This window comes from Balearica regulorum, chromosome 7 (genome assembly GCF_011004875.1).
Source record: "Balearica regulorum gibbericeps isolate bBalReg1 chromosome 7, bBalReg1.pri, whole genome shotgun sequence".
NCBI classification, from domain to species: domain Eukaryota; kingdom Metazoa; phylum Chordata; class Aves; order Gruiformes; family Gruidae; genus Balearica; species Balearica regulorum.
In genome coordinates, this window is record NC_046190.1 from 10,470,278 (window position 1) to 10,496,243 (window position 25,966).

The window sequence follows — 25,966 nt, forward strand, 5'->3', positions numbered from 1 at the left end:
GTTTTCTTCTTTAAAACGCACTTCACTCCTGTGGGAACCAAAGAGCCACCATTCCCCAGCAGAGACATGGCTCTAACGCCTACCCTAGAGGAACATGAAAAATGAGACTACTCTTTCCTAGCTGTGCATATTTGAGAAAGAAATATGTATTTTTCTTCCCTCTCTTTTGCCTTGCTGAGCACGTTGCAGTTGTGATGACATGTTGGAGGTGATCAGGCACTCAGTTTGGATGACACACATAACTTATCCATGTGGCCAATAAAACCCCCATACAACACCTCCCCATCCACCTCTACAGATCCTCTTGATTCCTACCCCAGCCTTCAACACCCAGGAAAGTTATTTATGCCTAAGTGAATTAGCTTGCTAGGAATAAGTGGAGTGCAGTGAGCCAGCAGTTTTCTTCCACAAATGAGAAAATAAGTAAGGGGTTCTCATAGCTCGCTGTTGCTGAAAACAAATTGGCACAGCTAATTTTGGCCTGACAAGTGCACTAAGGATTCTCTACATTTCCCATACAGGTCAAGCTTATCAGTTCACACTTGTTAGTGCAAAAATCTCCTTTCCTATCTTTGTTTCTGCCACTTCTCTTATCCTGTCACTCTCCTGGAGTAAGTGTACTGGCTGGGCACATCAGTAGCCATTTTTGCAAACACTCTTATCCCATTACAGAAAGATATTCATATGTACACACAAATGACAGTAGATTTCAGTGTAGTGCTTATCACAGAGAAAGGACAAGACAGCCTAGTGTACCTACTGTATTGCATGCTGCATTACACAAAGACGATCTCTTTTTCAGCAGCCTCCCTTCTGGAAGAGACAGGCAACATTTCAATTGAATCCTTAAAGAAAAAAAATTTCTTCACGCAAAGGACAGAGAGAGGGAGAAAAATAGTCATCCATGATGATTCATCACTGCAAAGGTAGCGTTTGTAATTTCCTCTCACTTCTGAACCCATGGGTCATGGACTTGACCAGGGTTGGAGTGTCCTGAGTTTCAAGTTTTGGGTTGTTGAACTGCCTCAGCGTGGGCAGAGCACACCAACCTGCTGACAAAGTACTTTCCAAAGCACAGAAAAAGAAACTACGGAAACAAAACCTGGCCAGAGATTTTGAAGGGAGACACCCTAATTTCAGGGGATGGGGATTTGCAGCTGGGAGGTGATTTACCCAGTTTTACAGCTCCTGGGAAACTGGGTATGTGCCAAATCAGACAGGAACGGGTCAAAGGGACTCTGCTGGACATAGGCTGAATTTGGTGCTGATCCAGCTATTGCAAAGCACTGCTTGAAGCCTGAAGGGAAAGGACATAAAGAAGAGCTGGGAGTAGGCTCGAGATAGAGAGTCCTGCTGGGAAGAGAGCTCTTCTACATACACAGGGACCCCAGGACCATAGGCAGCGCATACGGTGATGGATCTCCATGGGATATGGAAGCTTGTTTTATGGTCCGCTGGACCACCTGAGAAGTAGGAGAGATTGTCTAAACCTCCCCAAGAAGGAAAACCACAGAGGCAGAATGCGCGACATTTTTCCTTCACATCCAAATCATTCTATGGCATTTCTCTGCTTAGTGAGTCAGAGGTGCTAACCACATATCCCTGAGGAAAGCAGAGGTCAAGCACTAGGCAAGGTGGTTTTCTGAAACTGGTTTTAGTGTGTGCTTGATCCAAAGCAATAATTTGAAGTCAAGTAGTGGCATTTTTCTTTTTAAGTAAATGAAGATTTCTTTTTTATGAATCTTTCCCCTGCAGCCTGTTCACTCTCCATTACTGAGCTTAGAGAAGAGCAGATCTACCAGGTGGCCAAGAGGGCCACAGCTCTCTGCTAGCCCTGCCTGTGAGGGGGACGCCCCACATGACATGCGGGAGCAGCTCTGCCATGCGGAGTCCTCTCAGCTGCATTGCAGCTGCTCCCCCACCAGTTCACTTGCTATTTTCACATTGCACATTGGGCAAGCGAACGCAGTCTGTTTGCGCCCCACAGCAGGCGCTTGTGCTTCCTTGCAGTGGTTCCCTCCTCTCATACCTTCCAATGGAGAAAAATCATTGCTAATCTTGCATGTGTAACACACGAGCAGCTTATGGAGATAACTGCTTTCCCATCAGTACTCCTTTCCTGTTTTTCATGCCCAGGGGAATGCCAGCAGTTGTCCTCTACTGTAGATTTTGAAGCTTGATAACAAAAAAAAGCATGCAGTAAGTGTTAGTCAGCATACAGGTTGATTTTGTATATATATAAACACCCTATCAGTGCACTATGTGCATAGTTTTAGCATCTTTGATGCACTCAATTTTGAGGGGCAAAAGAAACATTGACAGAAGAGAAAGCAAGGTTCACTCCATGTAACACAAAAGAATTCAGTCTACAAGTCGAAAGAGAGGGAGGGAGAATCATTAGCCTGCTTCATAAGTCTCTGAGATGTTCAGGGGATGTGAAATTCTCTGATAAGTTGGGGATTCCAGTTCAGAGTATTTCACACTTTGCAATCCCCTGGCAGGCCAGCCTGTTTGCACAGAGCCCGGCTACTGGAATTCCAGATCTCACATTAGGCCATTTGGAATTTATTTATAACGTCACACATAACGCAAGACTTGCTTCAGAGGAATAGGCAAATCACTTGTAAGTGTGTATTTACAAGATCAGAAGTCACAGAAACCATGCTCGCTGCTTGTCAACTTATTCAGGGGAAATTGTGTAATCAACTTAACATAGCAGTTATCCTTTACCTAGAAGGTCAAGCTCATAGTTCCTGTATGTCACCACACTCGGCTATTAATCACTCAGGAGGAAATTAATCATTTTTATTTAAATTAAGTACAAAGTGGGGTTAAGTCTGAATTCAGATATTCTCTCTCTCTTCCAGAGAAGCTGCAAGAGCTAGACTTTCTGTAGTTTAATCCTCATCTTTTGGGGGGGGGGGGGGGGGGGGGGGGGAATTAAAAAAAAAAAAAAAAAAAAAAAGAAAGAAATTTGAGTGAAAGTTGCTAAACTACTTATCACAAGCTGTTAAGGAGACAGGTAGCTAAGCCATTCAACACCCTCTCTTTCATGTGTTCCTATGTTTTTCTCAAACGGTTTGGGTCCCACACTGAATTTCTGCCACTGGCGTTTTCTCCTTCTACCTCTTCTATTTCATCTCCTATGCAACTCATGGCAACTCATGAAATAAAGCAAAGGGACAAAGTGATTGAGGGTCACTTTATGATTAGACACGATGTTGTCTCTTGTCCAAAGCCAGGAGGCAGCACTTATGGAAGACAATGTGAAAACATTGTCATCCCAGCGTGGTGCCTGGAAACACACAGAGTCCTTCACTCTCCAAGAACTGTTCATCCTAAAGGCCCCTGTGGACAGTGCTCCAGCTCATTAAATGAAAACTACTTAAATTCTGGAAAAATAAGATCACATTTTCCCCTGCCTGTCCTTCCAAAACCTCATATCACATTATTGTAATATTTTTTAATGTGTGCCAGAAAACTGACAATAGCTCGGTTCCTGCCTCCCCACCACCAGTCTCCTCAGGTAGTCTTTCTCTACCTGGACTTTCCCTGCCGTGAATGAAGCGATGCCATTTTTGTTTTGAGACTGTTTCAGAATCTGCCACTTTGGGATGTCTCTCCTGTGTGTTAAGTTACATCTGGTTATGCTCCAGAAATGCATTCTGCCAGGTCAAGAGTTTTTGTTCCCTGGGAATTAATTATGATAAGTCTTCATCTCCAACATGTACGGTTACTTCTTATTTGCTGCCTACATGCTTTTCACTTTCCCGTTTTTAAACGCGTTGGAAATGGTAACAAAAGAGATAATCCGCTTTTGTGGGTATTCCCATAATTAGCAACATGCACATCTGGAAGGAGTTTCAATAGTCCACTGTTATTCAAACAATTTGTAATCACACAGACTGTGTAGCAAACCAGCAGACCGGAGCATATAGCTTTTCATTATTATGTGGTATACAGTGCCCATAATATACAAATAAACTCAAAACCTGCAGCAGCAACAATGACACATTCTGTGTGGCCTTATTCACCAAACAGCTCTCTAAGAAGTCTTTATTGAAAGATGCAACACATCCACTAATTATTTGGGGTTGTGAGTGAGTAGGAAGTGTAGGAAAATCTTGCTGCATCTGTTCAACATTCTAAAAAGCCAAGTCCAGCAGCGTTTATAGGATTTAAAAAATAAAGACTATAAAAAATCTAGAGCTCAGAGCTTAGTTATGTGGGTGCACAGTACCACATAACATGTAACAGTAGCCGATTTTACAGGCTATGTAACAATACATACCAGCATAGCCAAAGGCAGGATCAAGCCCTTAAAATTTTATATTATGATTCGTGCTCAAAGATTCGTTTCAGTCTGGATGCCATGACTCATATTCTCCATTCCCCCAGCCCTTTATCCCTTTCTTCCCCATGACCCAAGCTAACTTTTTATTAAAATGCTCTGGATGCAGATTCGCTTTAAGCCTAGGATTTATGGATTTCATCCTACAACCTGTACTCACAGGTTGGAGTCCCGAATGACATGAATGGAGCTACTTCCACAAGGACCGTGAGACTGGCCTGTCTGGAAATGTTTACTGCAGAAGAGAGGTTTATTCCTGCTCCTTGGCTGAAGTGTTTGCCTTTTAATGACAGACTACCCAGATCTCCTCAGCGCAGGACTAACAAGGAAACCCCTCTCCAGCTTGTCTGGCCCCTACACAGCTGCTCAAGCATCATATCTGAGCCCGCACTGTATTGCTGGACAGTGCTGAACCATTTCTATGTGTTATTTCAGAAGTTTCAAAAGGTATCTCTACCAGGTGTTGACTACAAGACTTTATGTTAAAAAATTAATATTGGAAGAATGTACAATTCACTTAATCAACGCTGGTTTATGGAGAAACAGCACAGGGCTGTAAAAAATGTCTGAAATTTCTCCAGGTCAAGGATCGTTAAAGGGGAGTACATATCGGTGAAATGTTTTATACAGAGGAGGCAATTGCCAAGTGGGTGAATACGACTTAATAAAGATAGCCTGGCACTGTAAGTCAGTTCTCCCTGTGGCTCTTCTGGTTGATACTCTATCTGAATCAAGGAAGTAATTTTAAATCTTTATATACTTTTACTTGTCCATTTGCACAATACAGAATAATACAACAATAACTGCAGTGTTGCCTTCCCCCAAAAAAACCTGCAGGTCTCACTTTGCATCTTCTGCAGCTTACCTGACAACTCCGAATTTGGATGAGCTTGAAAATATTTCTAGCAGGAGGTCAGAGTTTGGGTCCCTACCTGTTTATAAAGACTCTTGGGGCTTTGGGTGACAAGATCAAAATAGAGACAGCACTGAGCTTTCCAGCATGGCCTGCTGCTCTGGGAGAAAGGCTATCTCCTTCCCCCCCCACCTCCAAATTCTGTGAAATGTTTTTTGATTGATGTTACATACATCAAGAGTTATTAAACTGAGTCGTAGTAAATACTCATATTGGTTTATCCCTTTTATAAAAAACTTGTGTATTTACACAGTCCTATTAAATAATAATTCTTCAACAACAAAAGCTGATATTCACCAAAACCTGACGTCTGCGCATGGCACACGTTCTGGCAGCACAAATCCACATGACAATTATCTGGGTGTTTTGAGCTTCTAGCGTTACAGATCTAGATGGCATTGACAATAGATGCTTTCCAGCCAATCCCATACTTTTTTCAACCAAATACAAGCAAAGAATTTCTTCCCGTATGTGACAACACATTCTTATTTCTCAAAGGTATTGTATAGCTACCTTAATGCACGAGAAATGCGTTGAGGTGATGAGTTGCAAAACACAAAGAAGATGCCAATCAAAACTTAGAATGCTGACAAACACTGGAGAAATTCAAACCTAAATAAAAAAGTTGAAGCTCAAGGCCCGTGTGAAATAAAAAAAAAAATCATATAACATAAGAAGAGGTATCTTTGATTAAAAAATTACACTTTTTTCTTATGAAATCTGAGTTGCTTCATTTTTTGAAAGTAAAGTTACAATAAGTAATAAAATCTCTTGCACAAACTGTGCAGGGTAAGTTAATTTTGAATATAACTAAACAATATATCAGCAAAGTATTCCTTTCAGCTTCCTGGAGACTTGTATATTGCCAATTTATAATTAGTTGCAGATTTTCAATTACTTTCTAGCTAACAAAACAGTTTCATTTGCATTGTTTACTTGTCACTTAACTCAAATTGTACCCAAATTGGTTATTTTAAAATGTGACACAGATTTTCAGGGCCAAAGCAAATTCTATATATTTTAGTGTAACAAGCATCTGTATTTCAGTCTTCAGTGATAAAAGTGTACAGGATTTGGCCAAAACTCAATCAACTCCATCACAATCTCAAAATGCCTCCTGTGCAATTTGTCAAAAGCAGATTTCTTGGCAACAACACATAAAACTACAGCAATGTATAATGAAGAACATAATCTCAGAAAATACGCAAAGTTTGTTTTGTGTACTAATTGAAACTGGGAAACCACTGTAGGCAAATTTAAATTCAACAGAAGATCAAAGAAATTAACCATCAAAATATCATTCTGCTACCATGCTTAAATATAGTCCACTGCATTTGGTATTATTCCTGATAGCCTCATTCATCAGGAGCATGCTAAATTCAAGGTGCAGAAATCTGGGGGTAGAGTGACTAACATGAGTGGTTTTATTTGGTGTCATTCAGTACCAGGCAGACCTTCGCTAACACTGTTACATGATACTCTTTATGATAATGCACCCTGCTACAAGATTTAAGAACTGGCTGTCTGCAGCAATACCCTGTGCCAAGAGATTCCTATTACCAGGGGAGAGACATGTTCTCCACCCCCTCTCCTTCCACACATCCATTAAACACAGGTGACTTTTGACTTTCAGGATAGTAAGTGCAAGCCTCTCACCAGCCTTTGTTGCAGTGCTTGTTCCGTAATTGATCACCCTTCTCCTCCCCATATTAAATAATCACAGGTTTTAATTTGTTCTCATCCGGAATTTCCTACTCAACATCTCTAATTGTTCTGAAAATTCTTCCATCTTTGCTAAATGATGGGGGAGGACACCTGTTATCTGGGCTAGACAGTCTCTTGAAGATAAGGACACACCCAGCATGAAGCAAAACTTCCCATCTTTCTCAGTTATTGCACCTGGAGGTGTCCTCATGGACGTCAGTGGGACGGCACCAGTGTCACTTGCCTGGTGAGTTATGACACATTCAGGGCTTACAAGTTCACTCTAACTGTATGCATGTTTCTGTTGCATATATTTCTTTTACCTTTTCTGTGACAAATCTTATTTCAAACCATGTTATCTGAACTAGTCTAGTTTCGTTGAGCTATTCTACAATTTCTCCTTCTCCTCCCCATCTTAGGCTAGAGCTGTCTCAGCCGTGGAGCGCCTCGATGCCAGCACCAGCAGAGATCACAGACCCACTGCAGCGAAGACTGACTGCAGTAAACGGGCAGATATGCTGAGTTCTCCAAAGGCTGGACAAAACTTTCCCATACATTTAGACTGAAATTTGATTTTGTTCTTGGATCTGGGCTGGTGTGTTTCGTGACTTGTGCTAGTTTAGATTAGGTGGTGCAACAAGCAGATGATGTTTTTTCAGTGGAGAAGCATTATTTCGGTGAAGTATTATTGCTATTGTTCACTCTATTTTCCTGTTTCTTTTCAATACAGCATGGCAGCACTCTACAGAGTAGTCTGTATAACACAGATCCTTAATACTAACCTACAGTATTTCCTAGGGAATACTACCTAATTATATTCTATGCACAATAGCAATTTAATAAAATATATACGTTAAAACCCCCGAAGTCTACCGTACCTAGCCCCACTCCTGAACACCCATTATTGTCTCCTTCCAGCAGCAAGAAATGGGCATTTAATCTTACTTTTAACTTTCAGTCTTTAAATCAGTTTTAAAATCCATGACAAGACTTTACATCCTACCCCATTGTTAGCAAGATTCCTTAATTGCCTCCTTTAAAAGACTTTATCCAACCCTTTTGAAAGTTTAAATAAATTATATCCACTGGTTCTCCTTTATCCATTATTTGTTAACTATTTCAAAGAAATCTGACAGGCTATAGAAATCGTGCTGATTTGTCCCCATCATATTATCCTCATCTAGGTCCTTTATAACTTGATCTTTAATCATTCTCTCAACCATATTTCTTTACACTGAGGTGCCTCCCAGGTTTATAATTTCAGGGATCACCCGTAACACCTTTTTTAAAAGGAAGGGAACAGTGTTGATCACCCTCCAATAATTTTTTTTTTTTTTTTTAAATAACGCACTGTCGCCATTTATTAGTTGCTCTGTTACCAGCCATGGTGATCTACACTTACGACCTCTAGGCTTGATTACCGCACCTAGATATATTTAGGGATAAATTTGCCAAATCTGATAAAACAGCAACTGGTACAGACACCATCAGACCGCCTGAGCAGCTGGAGTCGTTGGGACTACATCCCCACGGTACGCTGCTTTCGTCACTGGCTTTCTACAGAACTGAACTCAGGTGACGTCCCAATCCTGATACTCAACACCCTCACAGGATGGACCCACGCTTCCACTGAATGAGATAATCTCTTGTAATACTCAACTACGCCCTTCTCTGAGGATCTGCTGTAGGATCAGTCAGCAATAAAGATGAGGCTTGCAAAACTCAAAAGACAGTTGTCTCAGAGGCTGGTGCAAGAGTAAAATTAACTTTTGCAAGAGAGGAAAGTAACAGCCATACCATACCACTTTCCCAACAAACAGCAAAATTTATTTCTTGAGTTTTAATTAATAATAGAAATAAGCATATCTAGACCTTTGTCAGACAATGGATGGGACAGCTAAATAAGGAAGTGAGAGATGTATATTCCTATTCAAACTTTAAAATGCATAAGGCATGCAGACGCTATTTTGACAAGAGAGTGAAACCTAAAAACCTAGAGAGCTATTCTGCTCGAGTTTCCTCCAAACTCGTATCATTGCCATACAGATCCAATTATCTATTACAAATTAATTCTTCTAGTCCTTCCAGCATATTTTTTATCCCTTTGTCTCTGTCAGAACGCTGCTGTCACTACTTGCAAAGAAAACCAATGGAGGAGGTATTTCCCCATTGCCTAGTGATGCAAACAAATAATCTAGCTTTTCTACACTCTTCTGCTCATCAAGCTGAACTGGGTTTGACAACTGGAATGTATTAATTAAACCCTTGCACATTTAAGGGGAAAAGAGTCACTCTGCCAAATAAAATGGGACAATAATGAGGACAGCATTGGAGCATCTCTACTGAAAAGTTGCCACATTTCTAGACATGTATTCATTCACCCGCTCATCCCTCCACCCTCCCCCAGGATCACCAGCTTGGTATGAAGTTCAGAAACAAGTATAACAGCAAGCAGCAGAAAAGATAAGCGGGTGCAGTCTGTGTTTTTTAATTTCCCTTATTAATAACATGGAGAATTGGTTGTTTTTAAAAGGACCATGTATTATTTCTTCCCACTATTCTTATGAAGGGAAAGCATAAGACTAAGAAAGACGTCCACACTGTACCACGCAAACACTCAGAATCAAGGCCATTTTGATCTGTTCAGGAAAGGCAGAGATTTACCATCACGTTTGGTATCTCAACAACCCTCTTTTGGGTTTTACAAATTAATTCCACTATGGAGTGCCCCTTACTTTTGTAGGATAGTATGCAACTGGGGAAAACACTGCTTGAAGGCTTGGCTTCTACAACAATAGACCTTGGTGCATGGCAGGAGGAGAGAGAATACCCCAAACTCCCCTTCCTCCTTTCTAGACTATATGTCAGGAGACCAGTTTGCAATTGCAATCCAGGCAAGCCCAGCTGTGGCAACAACAGCATTGGTGGCGGACGGTCACCTGGAGCGATCAGTGCTGTTGTCAGACAGCCGTAAAGAAAGAGTCCTGTCACCACATCCTCTAACAGCATTGCGTGGCAGGGATTTCCAAGGATAATCTGAAAGGGAGAGCAATGCACCGAACACTTGGAAACAGCTAATAGCTTGAGAGAGAGTGTAAACTTAATAAGTAGGCCACACAGATCTCATCTTTACCACCAACACATTGAACCATTTATAAGGAAGTTTTGTAATTCTGCATAATTAAGTCTCTTAATAATGTAGATTTGAAGACTACAGAGCCACTGCACTTAAGGTTGATGCTATTTTAATTACACAGAAAAGACATAATTTGGGAAGAAGCCTTGCAGTTTATTACATTTACTTCTGTCAAATAACTTATAATTGTGTGCCAAGGTGCCTGAGAAAAGTATTGTGGGGTTTTTTGCCTTTTTTAAACAGCTTATGCCACTCGAAAAGGATTACTTCCTTTGTAAGCTGCTGTTTCAACTGAAGGGTACCAATTAATTAAGCCATTTACATAAAACTGTCTTGGATCAGCTACCTAGAAAGATAAAGGCTGAAATCTACCTTCTAATTGAACAAATAAAGTTTTAAGAATAAATATATGTTGGTAATTATCTGTAATAATACAAATTAGGAAATTTAGCTGATAAAATGAATATGTCAGAAATTAAGACTAAATTCTTATCATCCAAATTGAATAAGGAACAATCTCTCCAAAAAACATTCTTCTAATTTATCTTTCATTTATTGTCACATTACATATCTTTGTATCATTTGATGTCTTGCCATATCATATGATGCAAACTGAGAGGAGGTGGAAAGTGTCTGTATTTCAAGGGATGTGCTTATTCTGATTAGATTTTTTTTTTTCTTTTTTGGTTTGGGGGTGGACAGGAGAGAAAAGAAAAAACTCTATTTTTCACAAATAGTCATTATACACAGCAGGGAATGATAAATCACATCATTTAGCAAAATAACCTGGGGTACTTTAACACACACAATCAAAAATAAGCTGTTTATTTATCTAAGTAACTGCAATTGATACGAGTTCACAGTACACTAATATATCAAGTAAAATAAAATATGTGTGTCTTTTGTTGCAATAGTTTTAGCAGGAGAAACACAGCTTAGAGCAAAATCATGGTCTCTCTAGCACTTAACTACAATCTATATTTTTTTCCTCTATGCTTAAAAGGGGAAATTGTACAAAAACTTCTTATGCCAGTGGAGAAACAGATCTACACTGGAGATTTGCATTGCTGCAGCTACAGCAGCACAGACAGACGGACCCCATGAAAAATAATTTCTATGTTCAACCTCTAGCACAGAAGGTGGTTTCTCATCCTCCACCTGTGTGGTGGTTCAGCTGATTAATGGTCTGACTGTGACAGCTGTTACACATGCAAAACTTGCACTGAAGCGAGTGGTGGGTTTTTTTTCTGCATAATGACTCGAGGACACAATTCCGAGTCATGTCACATGTTCTGAGTCAGGTCTCTTTCCAATTATTGCATTCTTTGCTAATGGATAGGATACATTTTTTTCTTTCAATATATCCCAACCAACTGTTCTTGCCACACATAAATCAAGCTTATTACACTAAAAATTTAATCTAGAGAGGTTTTATATTGAAGCTTGCTATATCATCTGTCTCCAGGCAGAGATTCAGGATCTCAGAAGCAGCTGAGATTGTGCATTACACAGGTTGTGCTTGCACTTACCAAACCAGATCCCTAAGACTTATGAAAACATTTATGTATACAACTTGGAGTACTCAGTGGGAGTGCGCACCTACATAACAATAAGCACAATGGTAAGTATTTGCAAGATCAGGGCCCAAATCAGCAAGCGATTTCATGCTGCAAACATCCCAACCTCAATTGTTACTACTGAACAACAATAGGACATTCAGTCAGGACTATTGGGTTTCTGCATCTGGAAACAGAGCTGAGAAGGTTAGCTCTTCAGGGCAGAGGATGGCCCTACTCCTAGGTTTATGCAGAGCCTCCAGGCTGTGGGCTGCCCCTAGAAGATCCAAATATCTGGGAAATAATCATTTAATACTATGTCCACTGCCTGATTCTTCATTGCAGTACCTCAAAACTTCATAACATTTTGCAAAATCATCTGAACCGAGCTACTGAACTAAACAAAATTGTCTTTTTACTTTAACTATATGGCAAACTTATTCCCTGTAGGACCATTCCACCCTCTCCAAGTTCACAGCTGAATTGCTGTTATTGGACTTCAACAGTTCAGCACTGGACTTGCTTGCTGGGGCTTTCCAGCTGGACCCACGAGACACAAACCCAGTGCCCGAGTCCCCTCCCCACGGATGGCCGGGATTTCCCACCAGGAGAAAACACTGGAGGCAGCTGCACGGGATGGAATGGAGCCCGGGCGAGGCTAAGTGGAACGTGTGCGCACGTGTTGTGCGTGGAGGGCGTGGGCTGGGGTAATTAGGGAGGAGAGGCCAGCGCTGCAATAGCCTGAGAAGAGATGAGCTGCCAACATCAATGGGTCACGCGTCAGAGGAGCTTGGTGCATTGGTCAGTGACCAGGAACTGGTAACGGAGAGCCGCTGGCTCCGCATCAGCTCTCATGCTAAATCACTTTCAGGAGCTTTTGGGTACCTGTTTTAGTGATTTCATCAGCTCCAGTCTAAATATAACACTGGGTAAATCTGACAGGCATTTTCTGAGGCATTTTACAGACAAAACAGGGTCTCTCTTGCCCTATTTTTATACATATTTCAAGGAAACATCACAAAAAAAGATATAACAATAGACAGAACTGCACATCTAATATCATATGCAAAACCTAAACACCTTTAGAGATACACCTTTGCACAAGCATGCACACATGTAAACCAGAGCATACATAAGTGCAGAACAGAAGATATTATTCATGAATGTACGTAATAGGGAAGAGAACGTGTCACTTCTTGATCTAATCGTTACCACTACTCTAAAATTGTCAGTAAAATATGATGTACAAACCTAAAACAATACAAGAGAAAACTTGTTTTCTTTTCTGTTTTTCTTTGAAACAGTGTTTCAGAAAATTCCTTTGCATTTTATAGCTTCTCACAAAATTAAAAGAAAACGTCATCCAGGTAGGTCTACTGATCCCTGGCTTAACAAATACTACCTAGGCTCTCTGCCTCTATGGGGGTGCACTACCACCTACTAGAAAGCAACACTTTCATTTTACATTCAACAAGTAAGGTATAATGAGTACAGTCATTGCAATGAGAACCCATAAACGCATTGTGCATGGTCATTTCATGACAATGGAAATAGATAGCATATAAATACCATCCACTGCATTACAAATAACACAAACACACACACACAACCATCCTCCCACACTTCTCCACTCACCCTGCATCACAGTCACTGGTGCTAACATGATTAATAAAACACAATTTGGTCCATAAGAATTTGGTTTTACTTTCACCGAGAAGCTCATCTTTCCTCCTTTACCTACGGCTCTTTTTTGTTCTGCAGCTCTAGTTCTAGAAAACGGCACCGCTTTGCAAAATGCTTAGGGGTGCATCAGCTACGGAAGGTGCCATGCTGAATAAACCTCTATCTTGCTTCACTGTAGATGTGTCAAAAGTCAAATTTCTTCTGCCACTAACAGCGAGGGTCTTCTAGAAGACACAATCCTAGCTTGAGAAATTATTCTTCTCAAGGGTAAGAGTTGTCGTGTTTACAAAGGTCTACCCTTAGCAGAAAATCTAAAATGTTGTCCTGTGGAGGAATATACTAATTTCTAATTTCAATATTGATTTGAGCAAGAGAAAAGAACTCTACCAAAGCTGCATTTTTTACAGTTGACATTTTAACTTTACACCAAAAAGTTAAGACCACTGCTGCACACACGTAAGGCTGCATCTCCAGAATGGTTCATTTCTCTGAAGTCTATCTAGAAGTTGGCCATAGGTAAACAATTCCGTTTAAAGGAAACTTCCATTTTTGTAGCTCCTGGATCATTATCTAGATGTATCTATTGAGCTACAGGAAGAAGATGGTGTTATGAAAGAAAGATCATTAGCTCTGAATTGCTCATCCCATTGCTGCTGTTTTCTGTGATGCAACAACCTTTGGCATATATACTTGAAACTATGTCACACTTGTCTCCTTTAGTGGATGTAATGCTAACAAAAGTTTTCTGTTTAACGTATCTGGAAGTTGATTTCATTTGTACTCACGGAACAGGTAGACAGAAGTTAAAATTTGCCCCATTGCCTTTACATAAAAATGAGTGTGAGAAATCAATTCTAGAAATTAAATTATAATTCAGTTTCTACTTCTACTTTTCCCCAAATGACTTAGACATTACCTCAATTGACAAGGATCAGAAAGAAACCACTGTTTCAACTTGCCAAGCCTGTGGCTAGAAGTGACATTCTGAGTCTCATCTTAAGTAACGATCCCTAAGTAAAAGGCTATATAACTAATTACTAATCCCTTGAGCTGTCTAGGCTATAGATGGCATCATCATACACTATTTATTTATTTGGATGAAATTCTGTATCAAAATATTTCAGCAGGACTACAGTGACCTGGCAAGATACTACAGGGATGGTTGACTTAGATATGCCACAGATCAGACAGATGTTTTTAGCAAGTGTATGACTCAAAATGTTAAAACATATGAAGCTAGTTAGCAAAAAGCAAAACATACTGCAGATTTCTTTTCTGATTTTTTAACTTCAAGAACAGTATATAAAGAAACAATATTGCAAAGTCTTACTTTTTCATCAGTTAGCTCTATTCCTAATTATTCCTATATTTTATCCTCTGCAGATGCCAAAGATAAAATAGAAACATAATTAAATGAAAAACAAGGAGGAGATGTCCTGAACCTAAATGTGTCTAAGATAACCTAGTTTTTGGAATCTAAACAAACCTCTTTTTAAACATTTCTTCTGCAGTGTGCCTCACTTGGAAGCATCTTTGTTTCCACGTGAAAATCACAAAATTGAATCCCTGACACCAGTGTAACTAAGACCTCAAGAGCTTTTCTTCCTTAAAATGTACAATCATTTCTCACTGGCTGACACTAGCTGTTGACCTGTGTGATTTGTTATCTTTGACATAAAGTACACAAAAAGCTTTAGAAATTCCACATACAGGACCATCTGCTTAGTGTTACTCCATTTATTCCACTCTTTTTCCATGAAATGTTTGAACCAGAAGTATACGAAACACTAATAATAAGTAGAATGTTCAACAAATGTTAATGACTGACTATAACATCACATTTTTCATGCTAAATTCCTCATGGAAGCAATCCCTTTGTTTTTAGAAATCTTCACCATTAGAGAATTTTCTCACTGGCCTGAAGAACTGATATTTTTCCTTTTCATAATACTTGCCAGTTATGTGTGTGTAGAATTCAAACACAGGGAGTTAAAATCATACACATTTTACTTCTGCATCCCCTACAGATGCTTAAGTCCTGTGATAGGACTATGCCTCCATTGCTTAATGCATTGAATAGGGAAGGTATGTGCTGGCTTTCAAGTGCATGGCAAACAATATTCTGTGCAGAGGTGCACAGGGTCATTTTCTGAAGTTCAGACATGGCAATGAGTGGGAAATCCATTTTCTCATCCTACAAAAATTTTCAAGGCCCACATCAGCTTGCAAACCAATTCTTTTTTTATGATAAACCAGAGAGAAATGGGCACACACTCATCCCACTCCAGAAAAGGCAACAGGTCCATAATCATTGTGCTCCCCTGTGATCTGAAAGATCAAAATCCTGTTCCCTCATTCAGACTAAAGACACATTTCACACATCAGCTGAATCTTCTATCTACTGACTCTTCCACGGAAGGTGTCTCTGTTTCTCCTCTTGCAATTATTCATTTCCAAATTCAAGTTATTCATAGCAGCAGACACTTGGATCCAACCCCACAGCTCCCTAGTCACAGCCATATGACTATCTGGATGGATGAGAAGAGGGCAATGGACACTAAGTCTATATACAGACTGTCTCCTTTTGACCAGAAACTATCAAATGTAGTAGAAAAGGACATACCAGCAGTGTTGTGTGGTTGATTTTTTTTGAGGGGTCTAAAAAACCTCTCCCTATCTATGCTGCAGTGCCACCATGCTGATCTGTGCATGTGCGTATATCAGATACCATCCACAGGGCTCAGGGCTTTCCAAAAGAGAGAACTGACGATGGGGCACCTTGCCTCTCAAACCCACTGCTCCCACTGAACTGAAAGCCAGAGCATTTCCTGGCCACCTCACTCCAGTGCCGCCATGGAACACAGGTTTTTGGGTCTCAATAAGGAGACTCTTTCTGTACATGATCATCAAGGGGTTTTGCTTTGTTTTTAATATTAACTTTTGCTCCTGCATTTGTTTTATAAGCTATAGCAATCAGGTAGGCACTGCCCTGGCAGAAGAGTCAGAAAGGAAAACTGATGTGTCCCAACTCAGCTTTTTATTCTAGCAGCTAGCAATTGCTTCTCAAGCTTTTGAGCTCCTCTCAAACTCTCCATTCCAGTCTGGACAGTGCAGCTGAGGCTCTTGTCAGAAAGTGATGCTGCTTGGCATATCAGCCAACACCTGGAGCATGATCACTGTTGTGGGGTGAGTGGGTTTTGAGAGGCTAGTCACCCTCCAACGCATCGTCAGGCTTCCAGTGACAGAGTCAAGGGTGGGCCTGGAGTTTTTGTGCCACTGCAATACATTGAATAAAACATATTTTAGATTGATTCCTACACATTTATGTGCATAATAGAAATGTATATAACATACATTCAGGGGAGAAATATATTCTAGGAGCACATCCATGTTCATCATGTTAGTGAACATTTTATAATCTATTTTCATATTTGCAACAAAAGAAACAAGTGCTATATTCCCGAACCAACAGTAACCCCTTACAGAGTCTATACATGTAGCAAGAGTAAAGTAGGAACAGGATGACGCATGGTTTGAGAAAATTTTGAGAAACTGAATCTCCTTTCATATCATCTCAGGTTCATCCTTTCAAACGCTATTATAAATTAAAGAGCTATAATGAATTTTGTCACGGGTGGGGGTTTGGTTTGAAGCAACAATACTACATTTGATTCAAGAATAATCTATTGCAACCTATAATACCAGTGTACCAGCTTTTTTAAATTAACTGACCACAACTAGCAAACAGCTATTAACATGGTGACTGTGTGGGGATACAAAGATCTGCAGTGTCTGTGCTGCTGAACCACAAAGTATTTTTAAAAGATGAAAAAATGAAAGAGGACAGCCTCCCCCTCCCCAACTGGTCACTAAGACAATGAACTTATTCAATCTTTACAATCTTTTGTGCTTCTTTATAAGAATATTCCACCAATTTCCAAAATTATAGCTCGTGGTTGGCTTAATGTGATTTGTGCACTAAACAAATGACACTGTTCACAACAGGGCTAAGCATTATATTGAATCAGTGATTAGTGCACCCTTGGATATATGTCACATGTCAAAACCATCATACAGCTTTGCAATTGAGTATAAAATCCTCCGTAAGTATGTACAGTAATAAGGCCACCCTGACGTCGAAACGTCCAGACACAGCTCGCCATTCACTGTTAAATTCATCCATTCAGCGGCACTGACACTAAACTTTTCTATTTTCTCTTCCTAACAAACTGCAGATGTGTCTTGTGCAGGAGGCAAAAACAAAAGACTTAAGGAACGACCTTCAACATAGCAATATGGATATGAGTTGGCAATGGCCACAGGAGCAGTAGCGCTGGGTGCGCTCTTCCTAAGAAGGATGGATGCACCAGTGCACCCCACTGGTCTCCAGTGGCAGAGAGGACAGAAGTGATGAGTTCAAGCTAAATCCTGGGTCTCCAACCCAGGACAGAATTATGCTGCTATTGCACTAACAGGCCAGTTCAGATCATCTGTTCTTGCCTTTCCATCAACAACAGATGGTTCACATAAGAATACAGTACATCCTCAGCATGGCAAGAAGTTACAGTTTGGTTGTTTTTGGGGTTTTTTTTTTCAGATTTTGAGGAATATGGTTGCCTAAGGACAGATATGTGCTTTGCTATATGACTGCTGGGTAGTAAACACCCTTTTAAAGAAGCCAATAATTTTTTTCAGAAGCAAATAACGAAAACTGCACATCTGAAGACATAATGAAAACAGTATTTTTAACAGACTGAGAAATTTGTAAAGCTGAATTTTAAACGATTATGACAAATCAACAAAGCAATGAGTCCATTCTTGTAATAATTTAAAAAAAAAAAAAGAAAAAGAATAAAAGGAGGCAAATGAAGAGACCAGTGATATTTTATTTTTTTTCCCAGCAGGAAAGTATACTTTTGTTCTATTTCCTTATAATAAAGAACAAGAAAATTCTTCTGGTTCAGTCAGGCAGTATAACCATTCACCTCAAAGGTACATGCCAAGCTTAGAAAATTTCTAGTGATAATTTCTAAGTTTCAGAAAGCAACTGTGAAGAGTTGGTTATGATGGGGATGCACACAAAGCCATTGTTACAATGCACTTCTTCCTTCTGCTTATTGAAAGAGCAGCTTTGGAAAAGCTTGAAGAATATTTTTGATACTGGCATTTTCTTTGCTCATCACTTTGACCATTGTTACTCCTTTTTGCTGTGGTTTCCCTTTTTCTGTTATATAAACATAATCTACTTGCTTTTTCTTTCAAAGCATTCTCAGCCTAATCCCCTCCCAACCTATTCTCATTCATTTATTCCAGAGGGGAGAGCTCCCACCTCCAGTCAGCCCCTGACAGTAGGCTCCATCACCCATTTGTTACCTTTTCAAGCAAGGATCTTTGTGCTTTCTCCCCTGCTGCCCCCATGCTTGGGTAGAGCTCCTTGTTCATGTCCACAAAGCTGCCTCGTTATCCTCCTTCAAATCCCCTCTCAAGCCTCCTCTTAACTCTGATGCCAGAAAAAAAGCTTGACAATGGCTGTGCTGCTGCAATATTGAGCCCACTACCTATGAAGCCGACCTTCTTATTCACTCCTTGTGCTTCCCCATCTGCTTATATCCACCTGTTGTCCCCGTCGTTGGGTTTAAAAGTTATCACAAGAGAAAGGGCTAAATCAGCTTGAATTACTCTGCATTTGCTGAGAATGCATATTCCTGTCAGCTGACATGAGGCAACTTGTTACCCTGAGAAAATATCTTTATATACCTCAGCCATCTGGATGTAAATTCTCTGGAGGGGGCAACTCTTTGCTCTGTATTTGTATGCTGCCTAAGGGTCCTGGTCCTAGCTATTTCATAGCACAAAAACATTGCTGGATATATAATAAGGATTATGTTTGCTCTTCTAGACGCCTAGTTGTGTGTGTTACCATAGCTTGGGAACCTGAGTACATGGACAGAAGACAGAAAGTTTACTAAACAGTTGAATGAAATATGGATCAGGGTCTCAGAGAATTGAACATATGGCCCATATTTAAATATGACTAACACACAGGGAAAATTCTGGTCTAATAAATATTTAGTAAGTTGCGTGATAGACATACACAACTACAAACTACCTGGTTACTCATCCATTAATACAGTTACCATGAGTGGGGTGTTAAAAAAAGCTCTACTTTAAGAGCAACATCATCTGTTTCTATCAGGTTGCTCTTCCTATTGCCTCCTCTCCCTCCCCGTTGGACAAATAATAGAGCAGCATCACTCAATCTAAACAGCTTCATAGGCAGGATTAAAAGTTTTAGCTACTGGGAAATTATCTTATTTACAAAGCTAGATGTTATTTCATAGATGAAGGGGTTTGAGTGATGCTAATAGAAGTGGGTTGGTGCTGTACAGGACACAGAAGAAGACTTCCTCTGAGTGGGGAAATCAAGTCTCTGAATTATTCAAAGTATGGGAAAAACACCTTTGTTCAAAACAATCAAACCAATTTGCAATCTGCCATTTAGTTAAAAAAAAAAAAAAGAAAAAAGGGGAAAAAAGAGAGGTATTTTTACTCTCAAAGTAAATACACAGAATTGAAAAGCAAAACTCTCAACCTTTAACTTTGTGCTTGTCTATTGTCTCAGGGCAAGGCTTGAATTAGCCCTTGCCTAAAAATCCCATTTAGGAAAGTGTGGGATCAGTTTCTTTCTTTTTTAAAAAAATCCAAAACTTTTACAAGTGGAAAAAATCCCACAGAGGCTGCAGGGTAATGTTTTTCATTAACCGGAACGCACATTTTCAGAAGTAAAACTGCATGCTTTTTTCTGGCAATAATTAACAAATTATTGTATATAATTTTTTTAAAATTACTCCCCAGATAATGACTTTGCTGTTTCTTTACACCGATGAATATTGCCAACCTGTTTGTTTTTAAGAACAAAGACAGAAGTCCAAAGCCCATTGCTGCAAGCCATATTTCCAATCCCTATCTTCTGTACAGTTTTGAACTATAAAAAAAGAAAATCTTTTTCTAAAACTTAATATAGAAAAATTAGCATGACCAAAACAGTTTCAAACTCAATCTTCAAATGAAAGTGCAAAATTAATTTGAAACTGCAAACGAAGTAACATTTGTTTTAGTAAACAGCAATTTGTACAGATAAGGTTATTTACACAAGAGCTCAACACATTTTTTTCCATCTGTATGATTTGACAAGATGGAGCCAAAATTCAAGAAAAGCAAAATTGAATAAACAAGGGTATCTGTATATTTAAAAATCGATTTCTTTTATTACTCCACCTAACACTAACTCAGCACAATGCAACTGCCATTTTTAAGGAAGTCTTACAAAGTTTGAATGAGCAAGTGTACTTCATTACAAAAGATAAAAGTTTCTTCTTCCCTACAGTGAATACAGGTAATTTCAGAACTGTGGCTTATAATTATTCACTGCTGAAAGGCTTTTAAAAGGTCCATATTGAAAACAGTGACCCTCAGCTTCCTGTCAGAATGAATGGAGGTAAAAATTCTCATTTTGCTGGAATGCTGGTTGATAACTGTTAGGCAAAACATGCATTTCTTCATTACAGTGCGGTCTGCAAGTTCATTTAAATAACAATATCATCCAGCATAAAAGTCACAAAAGAATTATCTGGCAATTTCAATATGTTGAAATGTATTATTAGTGCTAACAATGAGCACCTCGAGTAAATAAATGAATGTCTTTTATTGGCAGCATTACTTCCAATTATTTAGCTTTATGGAATATCAAACTTTATAATTCAACACCTTGGTCAAGAGTGTTTGCTTCTGTAACTTTTGAACTAGAATCGACATTTTTAAATGTCTCTCAAATTTCCTTTTTCTTTCCCCACCATTCCTGAGAAAGTAAAAAAAAAAATAAAAAATACATTGCCCAAGCACAGGGAGCAGTATTTTGTCCTTTTGTAAGCTATTTAAGAGCCACCTTCATATTGTTGTTATTTTTCATGCAAAAATAAATGTCAAATCTGGAAATTAGATTTTCTTTTTTTGCAAAAGATATCAACCCAGTATTTATAAATTATATCAACAGTATACACAATGCCTCAACAGTCTTTTCTGACCTGCAAATCCCACAGACCTCACAGAAAAATTTAACATTTTAGAATCTTATTATTACAGGAATATCATCTCTACCTCAAGAGATCCCAACCCAATTCACTACCATTAAATTACAGCATAAGAGGCATACAGCCTCTGGGCTTGATACGGTGTCCAAAAAAACCACATGATGACTGCAAGTGCTCTCTTAGAAACCATTCCCACCATGTGTCTTCAGATGGCTCCGGGAGGAGGAGCAGTGGTGGTTATTGGAGATCTCGCTGCACTTGACTTTGCAGGGTCTTTTCCCTTTAGCTGCCTTTGCCCTCCCCTGCCGTGCCAGCCCTCCATCACTTCCCCTTGTGACGAAACTTCTGCCCCTATTGCAGAGCTCATGCCACAGAGTGGTTGGCTTGGTGCAGAGCTTGGTGGTTGTATCACCAACAAAGGTTAAGTTTGGTTTAAGCTTCTGGTCTTTGCACTGAAACGACTGAAGCACAGCCCTGCCACGTTTGATTTTGTCAGGTCTGCTGTAGGGTTGGTAACTGCGGGCAGATGGATGGGATGGACAGCAAAGAGATGGTAATGGCTTTTACACCACGGCTAGATTCCTTGGAGTACATCTGTTAATAACCTGCATCTACTGAGTTTGTAAGTCACTTCTTCACGTTCAAGATATCCACTTAAGATGATGCCCCAAAATAAATTGCCTCGTGCAAATTGCAGGTTCAGTTGAGCCTAAAGATAGAAAAATCTTTTCCCAAAACACAATGAATACAACCAAGTTGTGCAGCATCACTTGTGCAAACATATTATATCGTTAACACAAAAGTGATCCTAAAAATGGATGGAGACCACTGGGATATGCTGAACCAGACAGCAGCTTTAAAACACAGATATACTAATATACATCCTTTCTTTTGTACCAGCATAGCAAGGATGCAGTTTGTAATTAAGACAAAATTTATTTATTTTCACACATCTGTAGGTAGAGAAATACAGTTCTATTTAACGTTAGCTATATTGCTTTCATGACGACAATGGCCTGGCACAGTATCGACCTCAAATGATTTCAGAGTTTATAATGACTGACAAGATAGAATTCAGTCTTGTAATTAAGCCTGCATATTCACATACAGGAAATCAAGGTTCAATTCTAAATGTTGTAATGGATTCTCTGCATCACCTTTGATAAGTTACAATCTCTGCATCCAGAGCACATGGCAGAGATAAGACTACTCCATTCTCCTGTTCTTTGTCTTGCCAACCAAGATTATTAACTCCTCAGTGCAGAGGATTTCTCTTAATTTGTCTTTATACAATAATTTGTACAACATGGCCCTAATTTCAGATGGAGACTGTGCACCACTATATTTCTAAATAAAGCCTGGCTAGATTTCTTCAAGCCCACACAGTCAAATTACAGCAATTTATTTAAACAAATTGAAGAAGGGCTTGTATATGGGAAGATATAAAGGGATTGAACATGTGGTTAGCAAGGGGGAATTTCTTGTGCTGTTAATCCAATTTCAGGGTGACTGCTGGGAATCTTCTTTGCTCAGTAAAGCCCTTAATTAGGAAGGGAGTCTACACAGAACTGCTGAGGACAAAAACAAGTGTTATGGTTAAACTATCTTTGCTTTTATAACTGGCTCATTCCAAATGAGAAGTCTACAAACTCACAACCACTGGATCAGAAGCACTATATTGTTTTTATACAATAGGTCAATGCCATCAATATCCTGTAGCTAAAAAGGTATGTTCATCTGTGAAAGTATTTGTAAACATTACACACGTCCTACAAGGAGTAAAGAGCAATGAATAGTAGTAGCCCGTGACATCTCCAACATGTGATACTGAAAACCCAAAAAGCAATTTGGCACTTTCAAATTCTGGCACTAAATACGACCAAGTAATGTGTTTCTACAGCTCTCATTCTACACGTGTGTGATCTCACCCTCAGGTCTATAGCCAAATAGAAGAAAAGAAATAAGGGGGAGCTGCAGAAACATGTGAAAAAGACATACTAAATGGTAGACGATTCTCCTACCCCCATTGTTATATGGCACAGAGACAATGTTAGCAATGGAAATTCTGCTTCAGGCAGCCAAAAATTCAAAAAAAAGAATCCAAGCAGCAACAGACTGCAAAGCTCAAGAAGATCTTAGACTTAGAGCCCGTCTTAGGTTTCCCATACCGATAGGTTGAGTACACAATTTTTTTCTTCCCCTCTTTTTTCTGTAAGCATAAAAATGGCTCCCAACTTCAGCATATTTTTGATCTAATGTGCAAACTGCCAGACGGTCCCATACTAGAGATCGATATCATCCAAATATTGCAAAGGATTCTGAAAAAGTATTAACTTAGTGCTCCGGCCAGTTATTAATGGAAGCTTTCTCAGTTATTACAACCATCATGTCAAAACTCGAGCCAAAGGAATTTACCCAGGCCCTGTCCAAGGAATATGACACAGGAATGTAATACACATATGGCAAAGATTTAACGTATGTGATGATTGCTAGGCAAACGATGTTTTTATTGTCCGAGAAACAATGGCATATTCAAATCCAGTATAAGTAAGGAGTGAATAATGATGTTAGATCATTGCACCACGAGGGAAGCACAGAAGGAGAATTTGTTGCAAATTTCGTCTCTCTGTGAACGAAGTAAAACGATACAGAGGACAACAGGCAGACCATCAGGAATCCAACTGCTTTGGGGAAGAGGGTGCTGGCATTTTTTTTATTGCCAGCAATTTTCTAATGAACTGTTGACAATCACAGATGTTCTTACACCTCAAACAGCTGGGGTTCTCAAAAATTCACCATGTGGCCAAGCATCAAATTTTAACTGGCTTTTACCTGCCTTTGCAGTTCTGACTACTGAGAGCAAGCCAGTGGTTTACATTTTTGCTGTTAGTTGCTAGCTAAATTAAAAAGTTTTTGCACAGGACTAATGTAATGGTAGCTTGCCTTTGCCCTGTTGTGTAGGTAAACACTGGAGCTTAAAACCAGGAGTAAACAACAAAATGCAAGGCACTTTGTAAATAGCAACAATAAAGGCAAGCAAATATACTAGTTAGAAAAAAACCCACATTTTTAACTTAACTCTTCAAAAGCATCATTAAAATGTACACAAAAATCACCAGACTTCCACAGCCCCCTCAATTTTTTGGTCACCAAAAAAGCCAATTAAAAATGGATGAAGCTATGAAATTGTCACAGCAGCAATGATACAAGATTTAAGGTAAAAAAGAAACATTAAGAATTAAAAACATGGGACCTGCTATCAGGTTATAGGGATCCTCTGGTCTTTGTGATTGCAAACAAGCGCATTTACTGAGAAAGCTACTAGAATAGGATGTAAAAGGATCTTTATAGTCACTGCTCTGGTTTGATTTCCTGAAACAAATTACGAGTAAATTCAGAATTGCCCTGGATTACAAGAAGCCAAACTATATGAGTCTAAGAAATCAATTGGAGACTGTTGCTTTTACATAGTGGCATCCTCTAATCCAAGGGTGGAATAACTGCCATACATCTCTCCACAACCTGAGGGTCTCAAAATGCCTTAGTTATTTTCCCATGACAGGCTGTGCCATCTGATTTTGATAGAAAACAAAAATTGAACTTTTACATGGTTCTTTTATATGGGAATTATCCCAATCTTAAACAGCTTTCTTTAACAATTACTCTTCTTGTTACCGTATGCTAAAAAGAAGAGCAGTATGCATAAACTGGTACCTCTTGAATCTTCTCTCTCAAGTAAGATATTTCTGAACTTGATAACATCACCTGAAACATTGTCTTTTTATGACCTAGCAAGATGGCTGGTATTCTAAAAATGTGTTTATTTTAAAATGATATGTATTTGATAGTTTGACTTGTTTTTAATCATCTAATACAGAAGTGATGTGCTAATAGTGACAACAGAGGTACCTGAAGATACCTTTCATTTACAGATTTCAAATTTAAGATCTCCCAACACTTTGTGAGAATTATCACCTTCACTTCAAAAAACAGGAAAAAAAAAAAGCAGAAAACGCATTTCATATAGTGAAGAGAGAGAAAAAATCCAGTCAGATTACATATTCCAGTCTGGTGTTTTATTGCTAGATGGCACAATCCAGTCCTCTGTTGTCAGTTAACGCAAATAAAAAGTAAAACAAAGAAATTAATTACAACTGGTACTTTAGAATGGGAGCTTGTACATGCCACTGTCCTGGTAACAATTCTTCTGATGACTTCTACTATGCATTACAAGTGCACACTACTTTTAGTCTTGCAGATTAAACTACGACAGACTGTCACACTGTGGTTCCTCCTATGGAAACGCTGCACCTAGTGCCCTCCTTACACAAGCAAGACCGTACGGCACAGGGGCTGTTGGCCCAGGACTACTATTCAGATACCAAGATCACCCAGTAGCTCAGTGCACTCCAGTGCCCAGAGCTCCCGTCTGATTAGCAGGTTACGATGCTTCGCTCTTCAGGGGCACGGGGAGACCTACAGTAAATACACCCAGACTTTTGTGTTTAATTTGCTCTATCCCTATGCGTTCAC

The 25,966-nt window shown here is 39.4% G+C and overlaps 1 protein-coding gene across 5 annotated transcripts in view; it reads right to left on the bottom strand.

Annotated features, from left to right (window-relative positions):
* VTI1A (vesicle transport through interaction with t-SNAREs 1A) overlaps positions 1–25,966 on the bottom strand; it is a 270,580-nt gene that overhangs the window by 39,459 nt on the left and 205,155 nt on the right. Inside the window, exon 9 of one of the 5 annotated variants that reach the window (XM_075757906.1) lies at positions 9,953–10,004. The exons of the other annotated variants lie outside the window; for them this stretch is intronic. Coding sequence (XP_075614021.1) covers positions 9,968–10,004 — 37 coding nt within the window. The 3' untranslated portion in view covers positions 9,953–9,967. Of the gene's footprint in view, positions 1–9,952; positions 10,005–25,966 lie in introns of those variants that run through there. 5 annotated transcript variants of the gene reach the window in all.